The sequence below is a fragment of the Neoarius graeffei genome, chromosome 10 (assembly GCF_027579695.1).
Source record: "Neoarius graeffei isolate fNeoGra1 chromosome 10, fNeoGra1.pri, whole genome shotgun sequence".
NCBI classification, from domain to species: domain Eukaryota; kingdom Metazoa; phylum Chordata; class Actinopteri; order Siluriformes; family Ariidae; genus Neoarius; species Neoarius graeffei.
Window position 1 is genome coordinate 63,056,476 of NC_083578.1, and position 22,188 is coordinate 63,078,663.

Consider the following 22,188-nt stretch of genomic DNA (forward strand, 5'->3'; position numbering starts at 1 on the left):
TGCTGACGGGTTAATGCGCTATAATAACTGCAATTGTTTGAGATCAAAGCTTCATTCACACTAACCCCTGAACCTAAACCCTCAAATTCAAGAGAAAACTGTAACTATAGTGGTTCCTTCTCGTACATTAACAATTACACAAAAGAACAAACTCCCGGGGGAAAAAATAGGATGCAGGGAAAAAAATAACAATAAAAACATGCAAGGACTTCCGTTACATAGTGATGCAAAGAAAAAAAATTCTGCCACACTTATTGCTAGACACTCGGAGAAAAAAAAAACTGTAGTTAAGGAAACCCCAATAAACAGTAGTCACTGTTTCCACATTTCATATCTCATCTCATATTGCATATTGCTATTATTATAATTTCCTGGGATCGTTAACAATGAACACAGACGGAGTGTGTTACGCAGTGAGTATCCGTCACAAGTCTTTTGACAACATCCACCTTTTGTTCTCTTCTAGCAACAGTCGAGCAGATTACAGGAACTGCGCTATATTACGGCATGTGCGTGTCTGGGTGCGTGTGTGCATGTTTGTAGGCAGATGAATGAACGACTCTGAATGAAAGGGCCAAAGCCAGAGAACAGTAGTTGTTTTACAATAGTACAGGTGTGTGTCTGTTTATTAAAGGTTTATATATGTGTACGGTATGTGCTTACCTTTAAAAGCTAAAGCCACTCTGGGAGCCGAGCTCAGGATGCAGGATACACCACAAACACATAGTACCAGCAGCAACAGGATGACTCTGGTTCCCATAATGCCCATGTGACTGAGAAGTCCTATGGAGATCTAAACAAAAGAGACTGACTAAATATATCATCAGGGCACAGAACAGAACACACTGCATGACACAGAAAGGAAATACGAAGGATATGAGTTGAAAATACATGCAAAGAAAAAATTAAGATCGAAGGAAGGAATAACACTGAGATGAAACGGAATATTTTTACTTATCGCTGTCATATCGCTATTTGGCCTTTATTATGTAACTGCTGTAACAGTGATGCAAACTTGAAACAATCGTCTTGCAAACTCAAAGCACCGTCTGATTCATATTTGGATTTATTAGCAGACTGACACACTAGCAATGTAGCAGGTGAAAAAAGGATCAGCGTGTAATAGTGGCACATCAAACACCACACAACTGTGAAACAGAGCTTTGAACAGCACGTGCCTCGGAAATACCAGCAATGCCAAAGTGTGTTAAGCTGCTGTAAAGCCCTGTCACACTGCGCCACGTTATAACCTCGAGCAGGAGATCCCTCCAAGCCCAGTTTAGATGTGTTTCCACTAGCTACTGATCCAAGCCACTGGTGTATGACATCATGGGATTTGTGCACAGAGGCGATGTAACTGGGGCAGCTGTGCAGGGTCTGCATTTTTGCCCCCTTTCTCAGCTTAACAAAAACAAACGACGGATTATTAAGTGGCAGCAGTAAACGGCAGCTGACTTGGAAGCATGTTTAAACTCGCTGCATTCTCAGAACAAATGCAAGTGCTTTGGACACTATCCTTTACTTCCATAACAAACGCCGACCCGCCCCTTCCCGCTGCACCACAGGTCAATATCACTATTGTTTTGTGCAAATGTACATAGCTGTTTATAGCTATAGACTGAGCTTGGGAATGGTGCTATATAAAACAAATTGATGATGATAACGATGCAAAAAAATTTTAGATAAAAATGCATTAATATAGAGTCCATTTCAGAAATATTGGCAACCCTTCATTAAACTGAGCAAAAATGGCAGTTCTCGAATGTTTCACGACCAGCTCTTCTACTGAGGACTTCTTACATTACACCTTATATGTCCATTATGCAAATATTACCATTAATAAAAAGAACAAAACCAAAATAAAACACTATGAAATGCATACCGATTATTGTGTAACAAACAATTTAACAGAAAATAAAAAAGCCCATAAAAATATTTGAAAACTGGTATACCTTGGGAATTGCATTAAGGTAACATTTTGCACAGACTGTACATTACATAGAACACGGCCTTACAGTAGTGCTTGAAAGTTTGTGAACCCTTTAGAATGTTCTATATTTCTGCATAAATATGACCAAAAACATCATCAGATATTCACACAAGTCCTATGTAAATAAAGAGAACCCAGTTAAACAAATGAGACAAAAATATTATACTTGGTCATTTATTTATTGAGGAAAATGATCCAATATTAGATATCTGTGAGTGGCAAAAGTATGTGAACCTCTAGGATTAGCAGTTAATTTGAAGGTGAAATTAGAGTCAGGGGTTTTGAATCAATGGGATGGGTTTTGAATCAACAGCCTTCTGGCTTGTCCATGTGATCTTTAGCAAACTGCAGATGAGCAGCAATGTTCTTTTTGGAGAGCAGTGGCTTTCTCCTTGCAACCCTGCCATGCACACCATTGTTGTTCAGTGTTCTCCTGATGGTGGACTCATGAACATTAACATTAGCCAATGTAAGAGAGGCCTTCAGTTACTTAGAAGTTATCCTGGGGACCTTTGTAACCTCGCCGACTATTACACGCCTTGCTCTTGGAGTGATCTTTGTTGGTCGACCACTCCTGGGGAGGGTAACAATGGTCGTGAATTTCCTCCATTTGTACACAATCTGTCTGACTGTGGATTGGTGGAGTCCAAACTCTTTAGAGATGGTTTTGTAACCTTTTCCAGCCTGATGAGCATCAACAACGCTTTTTCTGAGGTCCTCAGAAATCTCCTTTGTTTGTGCCATGATACACTTCCACAAACATATGTTGTGAAGATCAGACATTGATAGATCCCTGTTCTTTAAATAAAACAGGGTGCCCACTCACACCTGATTGTCATCCCATTGATTCAAAACCCCTGACTCTAATTTCACCTTCAAATTAACTGCTAACCCTAGAAGTTCACATACTTTTGCCACTCACAGATATGTAATATTGGATGATTTTCCTCAATAAATAAATGACCAAGTATCATCTTTTTGTCTCATTTATTTAACTGGGTTCTCTTTATCTACTTTTAGGACTTGTGTGAAAATCTGATGTTTTAGGTCATATTTATGCAGAAATATAGAAAATTCTAAAGGGTTCACAAACATTCAAGCACCACTATCACTATTGTATAAACTGATATTAATCTATCCACATTCTCTGGATATGAATCGCGCACTCTGATTGGCTACTCTACTACTAGGCTATCAACTCTTATACTGTGAGTAGAGAAAAACAAAATGGTAGAGTGTGTTGCTGAACCAACCGAGGACAAAATAAAAACTCGATTTGAAAACACCCCACCCAAAAAAGCAACAAATGAAATGAAAGTATTTGATAGTAAGAACGTATCATTTTTATTTTTCAAGAATTCTTTTCTTATTCCTCTTCTTATTATTATTATTGCATTTTTCACAAATTGCTACTGTTATTTCGTCGGTTTGTTTGCATTCTTCATCTTTATGCATTAAAATTTGTTGAATTTGTTTAGACTGGTTCAAAATTACATAACTGAAATGTCCAAGCAAGAATTAAATAAATGCTTAAAGCTATTCTATACCTAGGCATGACAGCAAGACAGCACTTTCTACAAAAAACAAACAACTAAAGTTGATTCGTTTGTATAAAGTTTTTATTTATCAAATTTGCAAAAAATTATTTTAAAAATACTCTGTTTCTCAAAATCCACTGAAAGTGGATATAATAAAACAGTTATTCCACTCAATCTTGTTGTACATGGCTTAAAGTGGACTCGGCGCTACAGTATGTGCCTCATCGGCTATCAGCTCATGTACGACTCATTTTTGTGGAATAATTGTTAATTATATTTCATTTTAAATATGTCTCCTGTTTTTACGACCTTCATTTCAGCTTTTGAACAAAAATTATGCTTACTTTTTAGTCAGTATGGGATTACAGCAGATATATTTCAGATAAATGATAAAATCTCCCTTATATGCACATGCAATACATTTCAAACAGGAGAAATGTGTATGTATTTTAACACACTGTTACGTTAATGAAATACTGTATACAGGATTTTTGGTGGCTGCCTCCAACACTGAACCTCACTTGCTAATGTGTGCATGGCCTATATAACACCTCAGTGCTCAAAAGGGGAGATACACGAGTGGCATAAAATACGTTTTGCCATCCAAACTGCCTCCAAACTCTGACTTTAAATCATATCTTTGAGAGATCTGTCACGCTTATGTAATTCATGCAGAATTAATGAATATAGCCCCTACTGAGTTAATCCTTTTCTTTATTGTAGTGTTGTAGGCATTTTGACTTAATTTTCACTTGAGTATTCGGAACAATACAGCAACTCTAAAGCTAATACAGTACTGGCTTTTACTGGAGGCTGTTTATTTTGCATGAATATGAATATGGAAATGTGGAAAACTTAGTCCTGTACATCATTAGGTAACTTTTCCCATTACTGTGCTCTGGCCCATCCTTGCCATCACATGTCTAAAATCCTTGCAGTTCAGTCCCATCACAAGCACTGCAAAGTAAAATCACTCCATGCATATTTTACTTTAATAAATAATGCAACATTAACTATTTTTGTAGTCCTATTACATGCATCTGAAGTTTTGAAACACAGGTGGCACAGTGGTGTAGTGGTTAGCACTGTTGCCTCACAGCAAGAAGGTTCTGAGTTCAAGCCCAGCGGCTGAAGGGGGCCTTTCTGTGCGGAGGTTGCATGTTTTGCCTGTGTCTGCATGGGTTTCATCCGGGTGCTCCAGTTTCCTCCACAGTCCAAAGACATGCGGTTAGGTTAACATGGGGCGGCCTTGGGCTGAAGTGCCTTTGAGCAAGGCACCTAACTCCCAACTGCTCCCCAGGCACTGTAGCATAGCTGCCCGCTGCTCTGGGTATGTGTGTGTGCTCATTGCTCACTTGTGTGTGCATGCGTGTGTTCACTGCTTCAGATGGGTTAAATGCAGAGGACAAATTTCACTGTGCTTGAGTGTCCATGTGATGAATAAAGGCTTCTTCTTCTAAAAAAAAATCTCTAGCCGCTTTATCCTGTTCTACAGGGTTGCAGGCAAGCTGGAGCCTATCCCAGCTGACTACGGGCGAAAGGCGGGGTACACCCTGGACAAGTCGCCAGGTCATCACAGGGCTGACACATAGACACAGACACTCACATTCACACTCACATTCACACCTACGCTCAATTTAGAGTCACCAGTTAACCTAACCTGCATGTCTTTGGTCTGTGGGGGAAACCGGAGCACCCGGAGGAAACCCACGCGGACACGGGGAGAACATGCAAACTCCGCACAGAAAGGCCCTTGCCGGCCACGGGGCTCGAACCCGGACCTTCTTGCTGTGAGGCGACAGCGCTAACCACTACACCACCGTGCCGCCCATCTCAAATAATATCACACTTTTTTGAAACACCCTGTATAACGTACGAAAAAGTTGTATAGTATTTTTTTTTAATGACCTGTCATTAGTAGCATAATTCAAGAAAATGTTCAAAATGTTTGGCACACAATAGATGATCATTGCTAAACATAAATTTTGTATTCCATTTCAGTGTGGATCTGGACACATGTTTGGGGTCACTGCCATGTTAAAACATCCATTACTTCTTCACAGTGGCATGCACAGACATTTTGGGGGGCAAGTGCTCTGGGGGGAAAAAAGGGCACTTTTTTGCGCATGTGGAACACCTTATTATAAAAGTCTGAGATTTAACCCTCCTCTTGTGTTCGGGTCGCCACTGACCCGTTTTAGTTTTTAAAGGTGTAAAACAACCACTTAATGTTAATTTATTACATCAAGGCTTTTTGACTTTGCCAGGAATCTCTAGTTGAACAAAATAGAAAAAGAAATTTTTGTTTTCCTAAATCTGAAAATGGTCTAGCAAAAAATATAATGCTTATGTGCAGTTGTTTCTGTATGCGACGGGCTACTTCACGACAAAATAATTACAGCTTGGGCTTAGAGGGCAAACAATACATTTTCACTCGATTCATGTGTTACCTGGCTGGTGGGGCAGGGGAAGAGCTGACTGACTGCCCGATGTGTTGTCTGTGCTACGACAAGGCCGTGGCTTCCAGGACGCTATGCTGCTGCAACATCACATTGAATGCACTGCACGCTTGTTCACGTGACAGAGCAAGAGAGACAGAGGTCCGGTGTGTGTGCGGAGGGGGCACACATTGGGACATTATTTTCACACACGCTTTTAATGCCGCGGCTTTTCTAAAAGATCATGTCGACATTGGCCTCAGTAAACTGTAAAAAAAAAAAAATTCAAAAGGGCACTTTTTTGGACAGAGGGCAGAGGGGCAGGTGCTTGAGCACCACCTCGTGTCTATCTGTGCACGCCACTGCTTCTTCACCCCCATCAGAGGCAACCAGCTTTTGGATTTGAATACCCTGGTACTTTTAGAAAATCACAGACTTATAGATGCAAAACAGTCCAAAACATCAATCATCTCTCATTATATTGTGCAGTAGATATGAGGGATTTTCCAGGTAATCACTCTCCTTTGATTTTGCTCTTATCTGAATACAACATACGATTCCAACTGTAAATGACGAAGTTAAAGCACTGCATTTTGTAGGTTGCTCTCAGGAAGGACAGTACTGTATTAACTTTTCTATTAATAGTCTTGTTAACTGGTTAGGCATTCTTATATCTATTACCCAGCTTATGCAGGTCAACAACCAGTTGACAAAGGGCAACAGTCTTTATGGTGCTTATACACTCACCGGCCACTTTAATAGGAACTTGTTCTTGATTCTAAGATTCCTGTTCTTGGCTGCCAGGAGTGGAACCCAATGTGTTCTTCTGCTGTTGCACGCTGAGATGCTTTTCTGCTCACCGCGGCTGTAAAGAGTGATTATATGACTTACTATATCCTTCCTGGCAGCTCGAACCAATCTGGCCATTTTCCTCTGATCTCTCTTATCAACAAGGCATTTCCACCCTCAGAACTTCGCTCACTCAATGTTTTTTTGTTTTTCGCACCATTCTGTGTAAACTCTAGAGACTGCTGTGTGTGAAAACCCCAGGAGATCAGCAGTTTCTGAAATACTCAAACCAGTCCATGTAGCACCAACACCCAATGCCATAGTGGAAGTCAAAGAGATCACAATTTTTCCCGTTCTGATGTTTGAAGTGAACATTAACTGAAGCTCTTGATTTGTATCTGCATGATCTGATGCACTGTGCTGCTGTCAAGGGATTGGCTGATTAGAGAACTGCATAAAACAGCAGGTGGATGAGTATTCCTAATAAAGTGGCCGGTGAGTATAATCTTGCTTTTGCCCTTTTCAGAGAAAATATTATTATTTAAGAAAAGTAGTTCTTATGAAAAGAGGGCAGCACGGTGGTGTAGTGGTTAGCGCTGTTGCCTCACAGCAAGAAGGTTCTGGGTTCAAGCCCAGTGGTCGAAGGGGGCCTTTCTGTATGGAGTTCGCATGTTCTCCCCGTGTCTGCGTGGGTTTCCTCCGGGTGCTCCGGTTTCCCCCACAGTCCAAAGACATGCAGGTTAGGTTAACTGGTGACTCTAAATTGACCGTAGGTGTGAATGTGAGTGTGAATGGTTGTCTGTGTCTATGTGTCAGCCCTGCGATGGCCTGGCGACTTGTCCAGGGTGTACCCCGCCTCTCACCCATAGTCAGCTGGGATAGACTCCAGCTTGCCCGCAACCCTGCACGGGATAAGCGGTTATGGATAATGGATGGACTGGAGTTCTTATGAAAAGGAGAAATTGACCCCAAGTGGAAAATTTGAATAACTGCGTGAAATGTGTATTTTTGATTATTCTTCATGCTCGTTATCTTGAAGGGTGCCAAGAGTTCTACAGTTGACAGGATATATACACCTATCACAATACATGAACTGTCAAACAATCTCCACCTAAGAAATAAAGTTTGGAGTACTTTCTGGAAAGTTGATCTGCTGCTTGTAAATCTTTCTATGCACCAGCCTCGAGTTCACACTCGGCGCATCTAGAGGCTTGTCTCGGAATGCACTACATGCCCAAACCACAGGATAGAAGGAAGGAGAGATGGGTGAGGAAAGAGGGGACATGTGAGTGAGTAATGGTGTGAAAGTTCAGAAAGAAAGAGGATTGAAAGCATGAGGCACTGATCTGATGATAATCGCTCTGCACCATCCTTAGAGATGGATACGCTTGTACTGCAGGAGAGATTGAAATCACAGCAGGTTAGGAATTCTTGCGGAGGGCTATAAACAAGTTGCAAAGAAGTTCAAAAGTGCACGAGGACTGAAGTCTGGTGGGAAATTAAACTGGAAAAAAAAACTGAATGGTGTTTCAGGTCAATGGCTTATTCTCTGAGGGGGTTAGGATTGCAGCAGGCCTTTCTTGCTGCCTAATTCTGCCTCACGTCTTTTTGTCTTTTTCATCGCCTTTTCTCTTTTCTTCAGTGCTCCACTCGCTGAAGATCAAACTCAAGTTGATTGATTAAATCTGGCTTCTTCTCACTTGATGTTTGTCAGCACAGGTCATGCGCTCAGGTGTTTTCACATGTTGATTCTGGCACTGCTTCTGTGTGGAAGGTGTGGCGCACACACACACACACACACACACACACAGATTTCAAACAGACATACATATCAACTCAGCTATTCAAGCAGGAGCATATAAACACACACACACACACACACACACACAGGTGTTAACTCACTGACATATGCCTGTAGGAACACAAGCCCCAGGCTGGGAAAATAAGGTCAATGTGGGTCATGTTTCCACCTGCTGAGGTGCTGAGGTGAGAATCTCAATCCCTATGTAATTAGCCAAGATTTCTCTCTCTCTCTCTCTCTCTCTCTCTCTCTCTCACACACACTTCATAGAACAGAGTATTGAAAACAGGCTTTCTATAAAAAGAATTCACACCCTGCGGGAATTTAAAGGCAATTTTTTGGAGACACAACAAGAACATCTTTTAATTATGTGAGGGCGAGACGTCACACATAGCAAAGCAAAGCTGTGTTGCTCATTTAGTGCTCATTATTGAACTAATCTACAACCTCAAATCAAAAGAAGCTGGGACGGTATGGAAAATGCAAGTTAAAAAAAAAGAAAGCAGTGATTTTGAAATTTACTTTGACTTGTATTTCTTTGCAGACAGTATGAACCCAAGATATTTCATGTTTTGTCTGGTCGACTTCATTCGATTTGTTAATATACAGCACATCCATTCCTGCATTTCAGCCCTGGAACACACGCCAAAAAAAGTTGTGACAGGAGCAATTTAGGGCTATACATGAGGTAAAACAATTAAATACTGATGTGATTGGAAACAGGTGATGTCAGCAGGTGATTGGAATGATGATTTGGTACAAAAGCAGTATCCAGGAAAGGCCTAGTCTTTGAGGAGCAAAGATGGGCTGAGGATCTCCAGTTTGTCAACAAATGTGTGAGAAAATTATCGAAATGTTCACAAACATGTTCCTCAAAGAAAGATAGGAAGGGATTTGGATATTTCCCCGTCTATGGCACATAATATCATTAAATAATTCAAGGAATCTTGAGGAATTTCAATGGATGAAGGGCAAGGGCACAAGCCTAATCTGAACACCCGTGACCTCTGATCCCTCAGACAGTACTGCATCAGGAAACGCCATTCATCTTTAGCTGATATAACCACATGGGCTCGGGATTACTTTGACAAACTTTTGTCAAGCACTACATTACAGAGTTACATCCACAAATGCCAGTTAAATCTTTACTATGCAAAACGGAAGCCCTATGTTAACTGTGTCCAGAAGCGCCGTCAACTTCTCTGGGCTCAGAGGCATCTGGGATGGACCATCACACAATGGAAACATGTACTGTGGTCAGATGAATCAGTATTCCAGGTCTTTTTGTAAGAAATGGACACCGTGTGCTCCAGACCAAAGACGAAAATGACTATCCAGACTGTTACCAGCAACAAATGTAAAAGCCAGGGTCTGTCATGGTATGGGGTTGTGTCAGTGCCCTTGGCAAAGGTAACTCACACTTTTGTTATGGCAGCATTAATGCAGAAAAGTACGTTGAGATTTTGGAGCAACATATGCTGCCTTCGAAACAACATCTTTTCCAGGGATATTTCAACAAGACAATGCAAAACCTCATTCTGCACACGTTACAAAGGGATAGCTGTGGAAGAAGAGGGTGTCTGTCCCCTCTGTCCCCAATAGGGAATGTGTGGCGAATTTTGAAATGAAAAATATGACTTACTGCTGCACACCTTAAAACCTGTTTGCAGGAAGAATGGACTGGCAACATGACAAAGTGGTAAATACTTTACCATTCCAATTTTTTTTGAAATGTGTTGCAAGAATCAAAATTGTAATAACTGCTTATTTTGAAACAAAACAAAACCCCCAATAAAATCCATGAGGTAAAACGTCAAATAATGCACTGTTGTTTTGTTTTGAGTGCAATACAGGTAAATAAATAAATAAATAAATAAATAAATAAAAATTTTAGAAATCATTGTTTTCAATTTTAATTTCAGTTTCAACATAATGTCCAAACTTTTTATGATTTGGACTTGTATATTATGTATCGTAGCCTGTTTATGAAAAATACATTGTTTACTATCTGAAAGATTAACAGTAATACCAGAGCATCAAAGCACAAAATTATTTTTGTACAAAATAAAACTGCAACTTGTTCTCATGGTTCAGTAAAATGACTTCTCTCCCCAACTGTGTGCCATCGCACAGTCACATCAACACATACAGACACAAGTTTGCTTAAACGTTATATGGTCACAGATTTTGCCGGATTAATTTCTTCACATTGCCTGTCACAAATGTCTAATGCTGGGCATACACTGTGCGATTTTTGGCCCGATTTTGACACAATTTTCACTCGTGCGACTATTTTGGAGATCGGGCCGAGTTTTGGCTCAATCGTGCGTCTCGGATCGTGTAGTATACATGGGGTAACGACAAGCGATTAACACCTCACGACCTCCTCCCGATCGATCGGACGAAAATCAAACCTGTTTGAAATCCTGAGCATCGCATCCGAGCATCGCATCCGAGCATCGGATCGTATAGTGTGAGAACAGGAATCGTAAGCTGCGTGCTGTTTACCCCTGCGATTCACTCGTACAGTGTGAACAGCAGCTGAATACCGCGATTGAAAAAATCGCACAGTGTATGCCCAGCTTAAGATGTACCCACTGCCCCAAGGACCACATCCACATGTTTGCATGTTACACACACATTACAGTACAAATATTGATTAGTTTGATGGTAACAAACCCCTCTGTGTGCACTAACAACATGTAATATACAACCAGACCAGTCTGAAGTTAAAAACTTGTTAAGTGGCCCATTTGCTGCTTCAACAGTTAAGAGGGAATTGGCAGGTATGGACTGTTATATTTTCATGTACGCATACATTATAGATGATAGCACTCTACTGGAATGGACAGTGTATGAATTATGAATACTAAAAGCTGAAATCTATGACGTCCATTACATCCTGCTCCACATTTATAGGTTTATTCCAGAGTCTTTTCCAACCAAAACCTGGGAGTGAATCATTAAAAAGAGTGTAACTGTGCAACCTTAATATGAACCTAGTTTCACAGAAAGCCAAAAAAAAAGTACTGTAACTTATCATTTCTTAAACTAATTAAAGTTAATCTACTTTATGTTCCTTGGAGGTTTAATAACTGATCAGGTTCATTTGCACCATAAATTGTGGCACTGAATGAGGGTTATTACTTCTGCCAACTTTGTTGGAGGAGGTTATGTTTTCCCCTCCATTTGATTGTTTGTTTGTTTGTCTTTTCCCAGCATAACTCAAAAAGTAGAGAACAGACTTTGATTCATTTTTAAGGAAAGGTGGGCTATGGGCCAAGGAACAATTGATTAGATGTTGATGCAAATACGGATATGTATGTGGATCCAGGTTCCAGATAAGCATGCGGATCCAGGATTTATTTATTTTTTTGTCTGTTCCCAGCGTAACTCAAAAAGTAGTGAACGGATTTTAATGAAATGTTGTGGAAAGGTGGGACATGGGCCAAGGAACAATTGATTAGATTTTGATGCAAATACATATATGTTATTTACCAGCTGGGAGGTCCGTATCGTGAAATACCGTGACGGAGGTCAGTATTCCAGGCCGAGGTCACAGTATTTCACCATATGGACCGACCTTAAGCTGGTAAATAATATATTTATTTTTTTCTTTACCAAATTCTAACAGAAAACGAGAGTGCCCGAAAGGGAAAACCGAGCCGAGGCGAGCCACCATTTTGAATCCTCATTCATGGCTGTAATGCAAATGGCTTCCTCCTCGGTATACAAGTGCACTTCCATGATAGGAAAAAAGCTACATTTTGCCGCCTATGTAGTCCCCTATTTATACAAAATTGAGTCATTCAGGATTCAGCCATGTTTTTGCTCGTCGTTAGCGACAGTTACAGGTTTTTAGCTTTCTCCTGAAATGTTTTCTTTTATTTCTTCTTCCTCAGGGTAGTAAAACTCGCTTTCGCTGTGAAGACTGCCGTTATCACTATCCATGATGTAAAGTTAATGCTATTCTCCTGAGAAATGCGAAAATAAATGTTGACAAAAATTGCTACGATGTTTGTTGTTGTTGTGAATGAGTGAGTCGCCAGAGGTCCATATCCGGGGTCCGTATCATAGGATACGGACCCGCTCGGCAGTCAATCAGAGCGCAGGATTTGATAGAAACCGGACCGCGAAAAAAATAAAGATATGTATGTGGATCCAGGCTCCAGATAAGTATGTGGATCCAGGATTATTTTTTTTGCTTCTTCCCAGTGTAAGTCAAAAAATAGTGAACAGATTTTGATGAAATTTTGAGGAAAGGTGGGTCATGTGCCAAGGAACAACTGATTAGATGTTGATGCAAATCCGGATATGTATGCGGATCCAGGATTTTTTTTTTTTTTGTCCCCAATGTAACTCAAAAAATAGTGAACAAATTTTAATGAAATGTTGTGGAAAGGTGGGACATGGGCCAAGGAACAAATGATTAGATTTTGATGCAAATATGGATATGTATGTGGATCCAGGCTCCAGATAAGTATGTGGATCCAGGATTTTTTTTTTTTTTTGCCTCTTCCCAGTGTAACTCAAAAAATAATGAACAGATTTTGATGAAATTTTGAGGGAAAGTGGGTCATGTGCCAAGGAACAACTGATTAGATGTTGATGCAAATCCGGATGTGAATCCGGGATTTTTTTTTATTTTATTTTTGCCTGTTTCCAGTGTAACTCAAAAAATAATGAACAGATTTAGATGAAATTTTGAGGAAAAGTGGGACATGGGCCAAGGAACAAATGATTAGATTTTGATGGAAATACAGATATGTATGTGGATTCAGGCTCCAGATAAGTATGTGGATCCAGGAATTTTTATTGTCTATTCCCAATGTAACTCAAAAAACAGTGAACAGATTTTGATGAAATTTTGAGAGAAAGTGGGTCATGGGCCAAGGAACAAATGATTAGATGTTGATGCAAATACAGATATGTATGTGGAGCCAGGATTTTTTATTTTTATTTTTGCCTGTTCCCAGTGGAACTCAAAAAATAGTGAACAGATTTTGATGAAATTTTGAGAAAAGGTGGGATATGGGCCAAGGAACAAATGATTAGATTTTGATGCAATACGGATATGTATGTGGATCCAGGCTCCAGATAAGTATGTGGATCCAGGATTATTATTTTTTTTGTCTGTTCCCAGCGTAACTCAAAAAATAGTGAACAGATTTTGATGAAATTTTGAGGAAAGGTGGGTCATGTGCCATGGAACATCTGATAAGATGTTGATGCAAATACGGATATGTATGCAGATCCAGGAGTTTTTTTTTTTTGCCTGTTCCCAATGTAACTCAAAAAGTAGGAAACAGATTTTGATGAAAATTTGAGGAAAGGTGGGTCACGGGCCAAGGAACAAATGATTAGATTTTGCTGTGAATCCAAACATGTGGCTTGGTGGAGGTATGCACACTACCGAGTACCCTTTTAGTTTTTGTTGTCTTTAAATAAATATACAGGGTTAGTCAAAATTACGTTAACACTTAAACAGTAGAAACCATTTGTTCACAAAACATACTGTACGTTTTGCACATACGTGCAAGATGATTTACAGGACGGTCTCAACCTGTTCGCCATTGTGCTCAATACGCAAAAGCTAGAGTACTATTTAATCTGTCGCCCATCTATCTGCAGGACAAAAATAATCCATTAGTGTTAACATAATTTTGACTAACCTTGTATATTTTTCCATGGCACTGCACTCATTTCTACAGTGTTTTACCTGCACAATGGCAAGAAGAACAAGAAGGAGAAGTAATTTCTCAGAAAACAAACACAAAAAGGGTTATGAGTACTACAGTGGGTGGCACGGTGGTGTAGTGGTTACAGCAAGAAGGTCCGGGTTCGAGCCCTGTGGCCGGCGAGGGCCTTTCTGAGCGGAGTTTGCATGTTCTCCCCGTGTCCGCGTGGGTTTCCTCCGGGTGCTCCGGTTTCCCCCACAGTCCAAAGACATGCAGGTTAGGTTAACTGGTGACTCTAAATTGAGCGTAGGTGTGAATGTGAGTGTGAATGGTTGTCTGTGTCTATGTGTCAGCCCTGTGATGACCTGGTGACTTGTCCAGGGTGTACCCCGCCTTTCGCCTGTAGTCAGCTGGGATAGGCTCCAGCTTGCCTGCGACCCTGTAGAACAGGATAAAGCGACTAGAGATGAGATGAGATGAGATGAGTACTACAGTACTGTAAAGTTGAGCTTGTTACTTGGGGTATAATTTAGTGTTAGAAGAGTGGAAACATTTCTGTGGCTCTCCAGGTCCTGAGTCTGACACTCCTGCTTATACAGTAATGACGAAACTGAAGTGAGAACATTTTCCCCCCCAATAAACCACCGAAATGAGAAGAAAGAAAGAGAGAGTGAAAGTCTTCCAACCCCAAAGCAACGAAAGGAAATGAATCTTACCCACTTGGTGTATTCTTTACCTCCAAGCTTTGTGTCAGACTCCGGGCTGAAGCACAGGGACCCTGGCGGACTGCTCTGGCGCAGGTGAGATTTTTATCACCACATTCCTTTCAGCCTCGATGTGATATTCCTCAGGCTTGGGGGGAAAGAAAAGACAAGACAACACGCTGTAATCCACCCAATACTAGTTCTTCTTTAAAAGAAAAATGAAAGCGCTTCAGTGTTTTTGACTTCTTTTCATGTGAATCCTTTGCTCTCGGAGACCGATGCGTGAACGCCTCCTGAGAGAGGAGAGAGAGAGAAAGCACGCTTACTGCTTCTTTCTCTTATCTCTGGCAACGCTAAAATGCAACAAAGACCCAAAACTGGGTGCTTCACTGCTTTCGTGACAGTCTGACAGACGAAAGATAAGTGTTCCGAGTCTAAAAGAAAGAAAACAATGTCCTGTAGTCACGAAAGCTGTACTCGAACCTCCAGAGCTTTGTTTGTTTTTGTTTTTGTTTTTTTAAGCCATGGCAGGTGTTCACTGCTGGATCCCTCTAACGTCTCCCTGCCTGACACACTCCCACTCCCAACAATACACACTTAACTCATTACACACCGAGGAGTGACACAGAGCTCACACCTTTCCGAAACTCAGAAACAATCACAGGAAGAGTGAGCTTCACAATCATACCTGACAACATGACAGAGAGGCTTCAGCAGTCAGAGGATAAATTTACACTTAGCCCAACACAACTGGCTAACCCATCTCTCACACACACACACACACACACACACACACAGTGGTGCTTGAAAGTTTGTGAACCCTTTAGAATGTTCTATATTTCTGCATAAATATGACCAAAAACATCATCAGATATTCACACAAGTCCTATGTAAATAAAGAGAACCCAGTTAAACAAATGAGACAAAAATATTATACTTGGTCATTTATTTATTAAGGAAAATGATCCAATATTACATATCTGCGAGTGGCAAAAGTATGTCAACCTTTGCTTTCAGTATCTGGTGTGACCCCCTTGTGCAGCAAAAACTGCGACTAAACGTTTCCAGTAACTGTTGATCAGTCCTGAGTCCATTCCTCCGTACAGAACAGCTTCAACTCTGGGATGTTGGTGGGTTTCCTCACATGAACTGCTCGCTTCAGGTCCTTCCATAACATTTCGATTGGATTAAGGTCAGGACTTTGACTTGGCCATTCCAAAACATTAACTTCATTCTTCTTTAACTATTCTTTGGTAGAACGACTTGTGTGCTTAGGGTCGTTGTCTTGCTGCATGACCCACCTTCTCTTGACATTCAGTTCATAGACAGATGTCCTGACATTTTCCTTTAGCATTCATTGGTATAATTCAGAATTCATGGTTCCGTCAATGATGGCAGGCCATCCTGGCCCAGATACAGCAAAACGGGCCCAAACCATGATATTACCACCACCATGTTTCACAGATGGGATAAGGTTCTTATGCTGGCATGCAGTGTTTTCCTTTCTCCAAACATAACGCTTCTCATTTAAACCACAAAGTTCTAGTTTGGTCTCATTCGTCCACAAAACATTTTTCCAACAGCCTTCTGGCTTGTCCACGTGATCTTTAGCAAACTGCAGATGAGCAACAATGTTCTTTCTGGAGAGCAGTGGCTTTCTCCTTGCAACCCTGCCATGCACACCATTGTTGTTCAGTGTTCTCCTGATGGTGGACTCATGAACATTAACATTAGCCAATGTGAGAGAGGCCTTCAGTTGCTTAGAAGTTACCCTGGGGTCCTTTGTGACCTCGCCGACTATTATACACCTTGCTCTTGGAGTGATCTTTGTTGGTCGACCACTCCTGGGGAGGGTAACAATGGTCTTGAATTTCCTCTATTTGTACACAATCTGTCTGACTGTGGATTGGTGGAGTCCAAACTCTTTAGAGATGGTTTTGTAACCTTTTCCAGCCTGATGAGCATCAACAACGCTTTTTCTGAGGTCCTCAGAAATCTCCTTTGTTTGTGCCATGATACACTTCCACAAACATGTGTTCTGAAGATCAGACTTTGATAGATCCCTGTTCTTTAAGTAAAACAGGGTGCCCACTCACACCTGATTGTCATCCCATTGATTGAAAACACCAGACTCTAATTTCACCTTCAAATTAACTGCTAACCCTAGAAGTTCACATACTTTTGCCACTCACAGATATGTAATATTGGATGATTTTCCTCAATAAATAAATGACCAAGTATAATCTTTTTGTCTCATTTGTTTAACTGGGTTCTCTTTATCTACTTTTAGGACTTGTGTGAAAATCTGATGATGTTTTAGGTCGTATTTATGCAGAAATATAGAAAAGTCTAAAGGGTTCACAAACTTTCAAGCACCACTGTGTGTGTGTGTGTATATATATATATATATATATACAGAGGCATAGCTAGGGAGGGGTCTTGGGGTGCCCGTGACACCCCCCCCCCCTTTGTCGGACCATACATTTTTTCAATAGCCGCATAAGAATATTAGAAAAGTGGCCACTGTAATTTTTCTAACATTTTTTTAACTAGATTGTCGCTTTAGCCTCATTAGGGTTCTATAACCTTGTATGGACTTCCTGTGGTTTGGCCACGAAAACCCAGATCTGCGCAAGCACAACACAATCGCACTAGAAAGCATGGTCAAGCTGCAAGTGTAGCTGCAGTCTTTTTAGTTGCGAATTATGAGTGTTTCCTCTTGTGTTAATAATTTGCCATGTCAAAACAAGCGAAGTTTCTTCCTTCTTTCGACGTAAAGAGAGGTGAGCAATTTATTATATATATTTTTTCCATCAAAGTTGCATTTTATGGCTTCAAAGCTAAGTTTTAGTGTGCCATTTGTAGAACACAACATCAAGAAAACATGGAAGAATACACTATGGCAGAGCGATCGACATTGACAAGATCGTTGACATCTTTGCCATTCGTCATCCACGATGCCTTTTACTTAGAAACATTTTCGCCGATGAGCAGTAAGACAACAAGAGTAGAAAGATCTGCATCGGTTGGCTAGGGTAAAATGTCGAGCCGCTATCCATATGCTGCCGGATAAAGCTGATTTGGCCTAATCATTGTCCGACATCTCAACAGCTCGCAACATGAGATGAAAGAATGATGCAAAGGCCGCGTTATTTTCTCAAATTTATTCAATGTATTTTTTCATTTACAAACCTATGGGTATGTACCGGTACTCAGGCTGCCAGTCAGTGTGTGACCCCCCCGAAAAATCCTAGCTACACCCCTGATATACAGACTCTTGTATTTCTGTCTTTGTGGAGACACTCACTGATTACGATATATTCCCTAGTCACTTACCCTAAGCTTAACCATCACAACTAAATACCTAACCCCAACCCCCCAACCCTAACCTAAAACTAATTCTAACCTGAACCCTAAAAGTCAGATTTAACCCTCAAACAGCCCTTTGAAAAAGTGAAGACCAACCAAAATGTCCTCACTTCCCAAAAATGTCCATACTCTGAAAATAGCAAGTACTAGTACACACACACACACACACACACACACACACACACACACACACACACACAAGGTTATCAGGGTTAGTGTTTCTCTGATTATAGATAGATAGATAGATAGATAGATAGATAGATAGATAGATAGATAGATAGATAGATAGATAGATAGATAGATAGATAGATAGATAGATAGATAGATTTAACAGTTATTCCACGAAATCGAGTTGTTCATGAGCTGATACCGGACGAGGAGCGTAGCACTGAGATTAGGTGGAATAATTGTTTTATTCTATCCACATTCACTAGATTTTGAGAAACAGAGCATTTTTATTTTTATTTTTTGCAAATTTGATAAATAAAACTTTATACAAAACGTCCGACAAAATAATTTCCACTTAGAATGTAAACAAACCGGCGAAATGATAGTAGCAGTTTGTGAAAAATGCTATAATAATCTCATCTCATCATCTCTAGCCGCTTTATCCTTCTACAGGGTCGCAGGCAAGCTGGAGCCTATCCCAGCTGACTACGGGCGAAAGGCGGGGTACACCCTGGACAAGTCGCCAGGTCATCACAGGGCTGACACATAGACACAGACAACCATTCACACTCACATTCACACCTACGGTCAATTTAGAGTCACCAGTTAACCTAACCTGCATGTCTTTGGACTGTGGGGGAAACCGGAGCACCCGGAGGAAACCCACGCGGACACGGGGAGAACATGCAAACTCCGCACAGAAAGGCCCTCGCCGACCCCGGGGCTCGAACCCAGGACCTTCTTGCTGTGAGGCGACAGCGCTAACCACTACACCACCGTGCCGCCTGCTATAATAATAATTATTGAAAAATAAAAAAGATACATTCTTGCCATCAAATACTTTCATTCCATATTTTGTTGCTTTTTTGTATTTTTTTTTGGGGGGGGGGGGGGGGTTGTTTTCGCGTAGAGTTTTTATTTTGTCCTCGGTTGGTTCAGCAAAATGCTCTGCCATTTTGTTTTTCTCTACTCACGGTATATGAGCTGATAGCCTACTCACGGTATATGAGTAGAGTAGCCAGTCAGAGCACGCGATTGCTTATATCCAGTGAATGTGGAAAGACTCAAGATAGATAGATAGATAGATAGATAGATAGATAGATAGATAGATAGATAGATAGAATCTCTGAAGGTGTTGGAAATTATTTATTCATTCATTCATCTTCAGTAAATTGAACACTATCCTGGTCAGCATTGTGGTGGATCTATGCAACACTAGGCATGAAGCAGGAACATACCCTGAATGGGACGTCAGTCCATTGCAGGACACTGTGCACACACTCATTAACACACTTATTCATACCTATGAGGATTTTAGGTTCACCAACTGGAACTGTTTTTAGGAGGTGGTGTGAAACCCGGAGAACCCAGAGGAGAACATCGGAAACCCCACACAGACAGTAACCCAAGTTCCTGATTAAACGTGTGAGGCAGCAATGCTACTGGGTGCACCACCGTGCCACCCATATTATAGAGAAACATTATAAATAATGCTAATGGACTAGCAAAACTATAAACTTAAATTGAATTACTTAAGTTTGTATACTTGTTATTCTTATTTGGTTATTTGGCTATATATTTATATTATGCCTTTTTTTAAGGACAGGGCTTTCTTCTTGTTTCTTTTACCCATCCCAAGGAATCACCACTCAAATTCAGCACTGCCTTTAACACTCTGAAAATGATGTGCTTTTGGGTGTCTACACCAGATGGAAATGTTATAACTGCTTTAATCTACATGATGCAACTATAAAAAAGGTAGTCTCTTTTTTTAAAGGATATACAGACAAAAGCAGAATCAAATCCTAGATTGTTTTGATAAACCACAGAAGACTAAATGCAATAAATTCACTTTATAAATTGGGCTATTCTAGCAGTTTGTGCTATCGTGATATTGAAAGATACAGTTATGCTACTGTGACATACATTTATTCAGTTTTACCCCATAGTCTACCAAATATGTTATTTCAGTGGTGTCTTTTATGTTTATCACTTGTCATTTGGATCATCTTGGCTAATTACTGTAACATAATTGTTCATTTGACTTTAACATACATTAACATGTTTCTCCTTAAAATGACATCTTATAAACAGTTTGGCTGCTCTTGAAAGAGCTCTTGTTTGACTGACAAATGTCTGACACCCATCACATTTCAAACAAAAGGCCCCTGTAGAGGAAACAGTTTGAAAAGGGCACCAAAGGGCAATAAAGTGTTAGAAAATTCCCCAGATTCTTCACATGGCATTTGTGCGGCTAACGACAACGGAGACAAAAAAAATCACCGGGGGGAAAGGGGTGCTGTTGAAAAGACATTTCTCCCGCACGGAAATTTGTCTCGGTGAAGTCATGTAGGCCTCAAAGAGTGCTTTAGTGTGTGTGTATGTGTGTGTGTGTGTTCACTTCAAGAATGGCTGAGACAGACCAGTGTATTAACATCTCCACTGTGTCAAAGTCAAAAGAACACAGAACAAAAACCACAGCGTTTTTCTTAAGTTATGTTCATACAGTACTACATATCAAAATAGTATGCCATGCATACACAGACTACTATTTAGTGCAGCAGTTTGTGAAGTTGGATGTAGCTTAGCCTTGTCGGTCCATGTGAATATAATCATAGGTAGTGTACAGCTTTGAGAAAACTTACTATTTAAGAAGGTAGTATGTAATTATGGCCACAGCCCTGTTGTGACTTATATGAAGGCCACGGGATAGTTTAGGTGTTAATTCACCACTTGAGAATTAGGTCTACTTCATCTTTATATCCTTCAAACAGTGTATTTTACTTGTTCATTTGATAGCAACCTTCATCATTTGTTCAGCTGACTATTTTCGTTTGCTTTCTTTTCTTCGTTTTGTCCTTAAAGCTGACCTTCAATGACTGTTTGAACAGTGAAGTCTTCTTTTCCACCGCCTGCTTTGAGGTGTGCCTCTTAACTGTCTTCTTTCTTTCTTTCTTTCTTCCCTTTGTAGTGCAGTGCGGATGTGGAGGTGGTTTCTTGTCTTTCTCTCTCCTTGTGGGAGGCATCCTTTATTTCCCTCTCTGAGGAAGTGACTAAAATGTGAGCTTTATGTTGTTTCCGTGCCCCATTCACCCACAGCGGCCCTGAGCTCCAGGACTGAGCTCCTCTCCCATTCACTCCCTACAGCATTCAGCTTATGTCAAAGGCCAAACACTATGATTGATCCATCATGTGGTCTATGAACAAAAAAGTAGAGGGTTTATGTGTTCATACATGGTCAGGCCTTATTATAAAGGACTGAATTTTGTCTCTGAAATGACATGTGGCCCGACACAAAAGCAAATGATTTTATTATAACCACAGTTGTTGAATTGTGATTCCTGGAAATGTGCAGACATCAAATCTAAGACACTGTCTAGACCAGGGACTATAGTGACAAATATTTGTGTTTTCTCACTTCCAACACATCATGTTCAACTTTTCATGGTGTTGGGAATTATTAATTCATTCTTGTTCATTAACCACTTTATCCTGTTTGGGTCATGGTGGATCTAGAGCCAGATCCAGAGTGGATCTCTGGAAAATGAGTTGGGAATACACCCTGAATAGGACGCCAGTCCACTCAAAGGAACAATGAACACACACTCAGCCATACCTAGGGATAATTTTGGGTAGCCATTCTACTACTAGCACATTTTTAGTAGGCAGGAGGAAACCAGAGAACAAGGATGAAACCCACCCAGACACCGAGA

The 22,188-nt window shown here is 40.6% G+C and overlaps 1 protein-coding gene across 1 annotated transcript in view; it reads right to left on the reverse strand.

The window, feature by feature from the left end:
- Nucleotides 1-15,595, reverse strand: part of sema3ga (sema domain, immunoglobulin domain (Ig), short basic domain, secreted, (semaphorin) 3Ga) — a 52,544-nt gene extending 36,949 nt beyond the window's left edge. Inside the window, exons 1-2 of the mRNA XM_060932048.1 lie at nucleotides 14,951-15,595; nucleotides 664-793 (exon numbers count right to left, since the gene is read on the reverse strand). Of these exons, the coding sequence (XP_060788031.1) occupies nucleotides 664-769 (106 nt within the window). The 5' untranslated portion in view covers nucleotides 770-793; nucleotides 14,951-15,595. The remainder of the gene's footprint in view (nucleotides 1-663; nucleotides 794-14,950) is intronic.
- Between the last annotated feature and the right edge of the window lie 6,593 nt (nucleotides 15,596-22,188).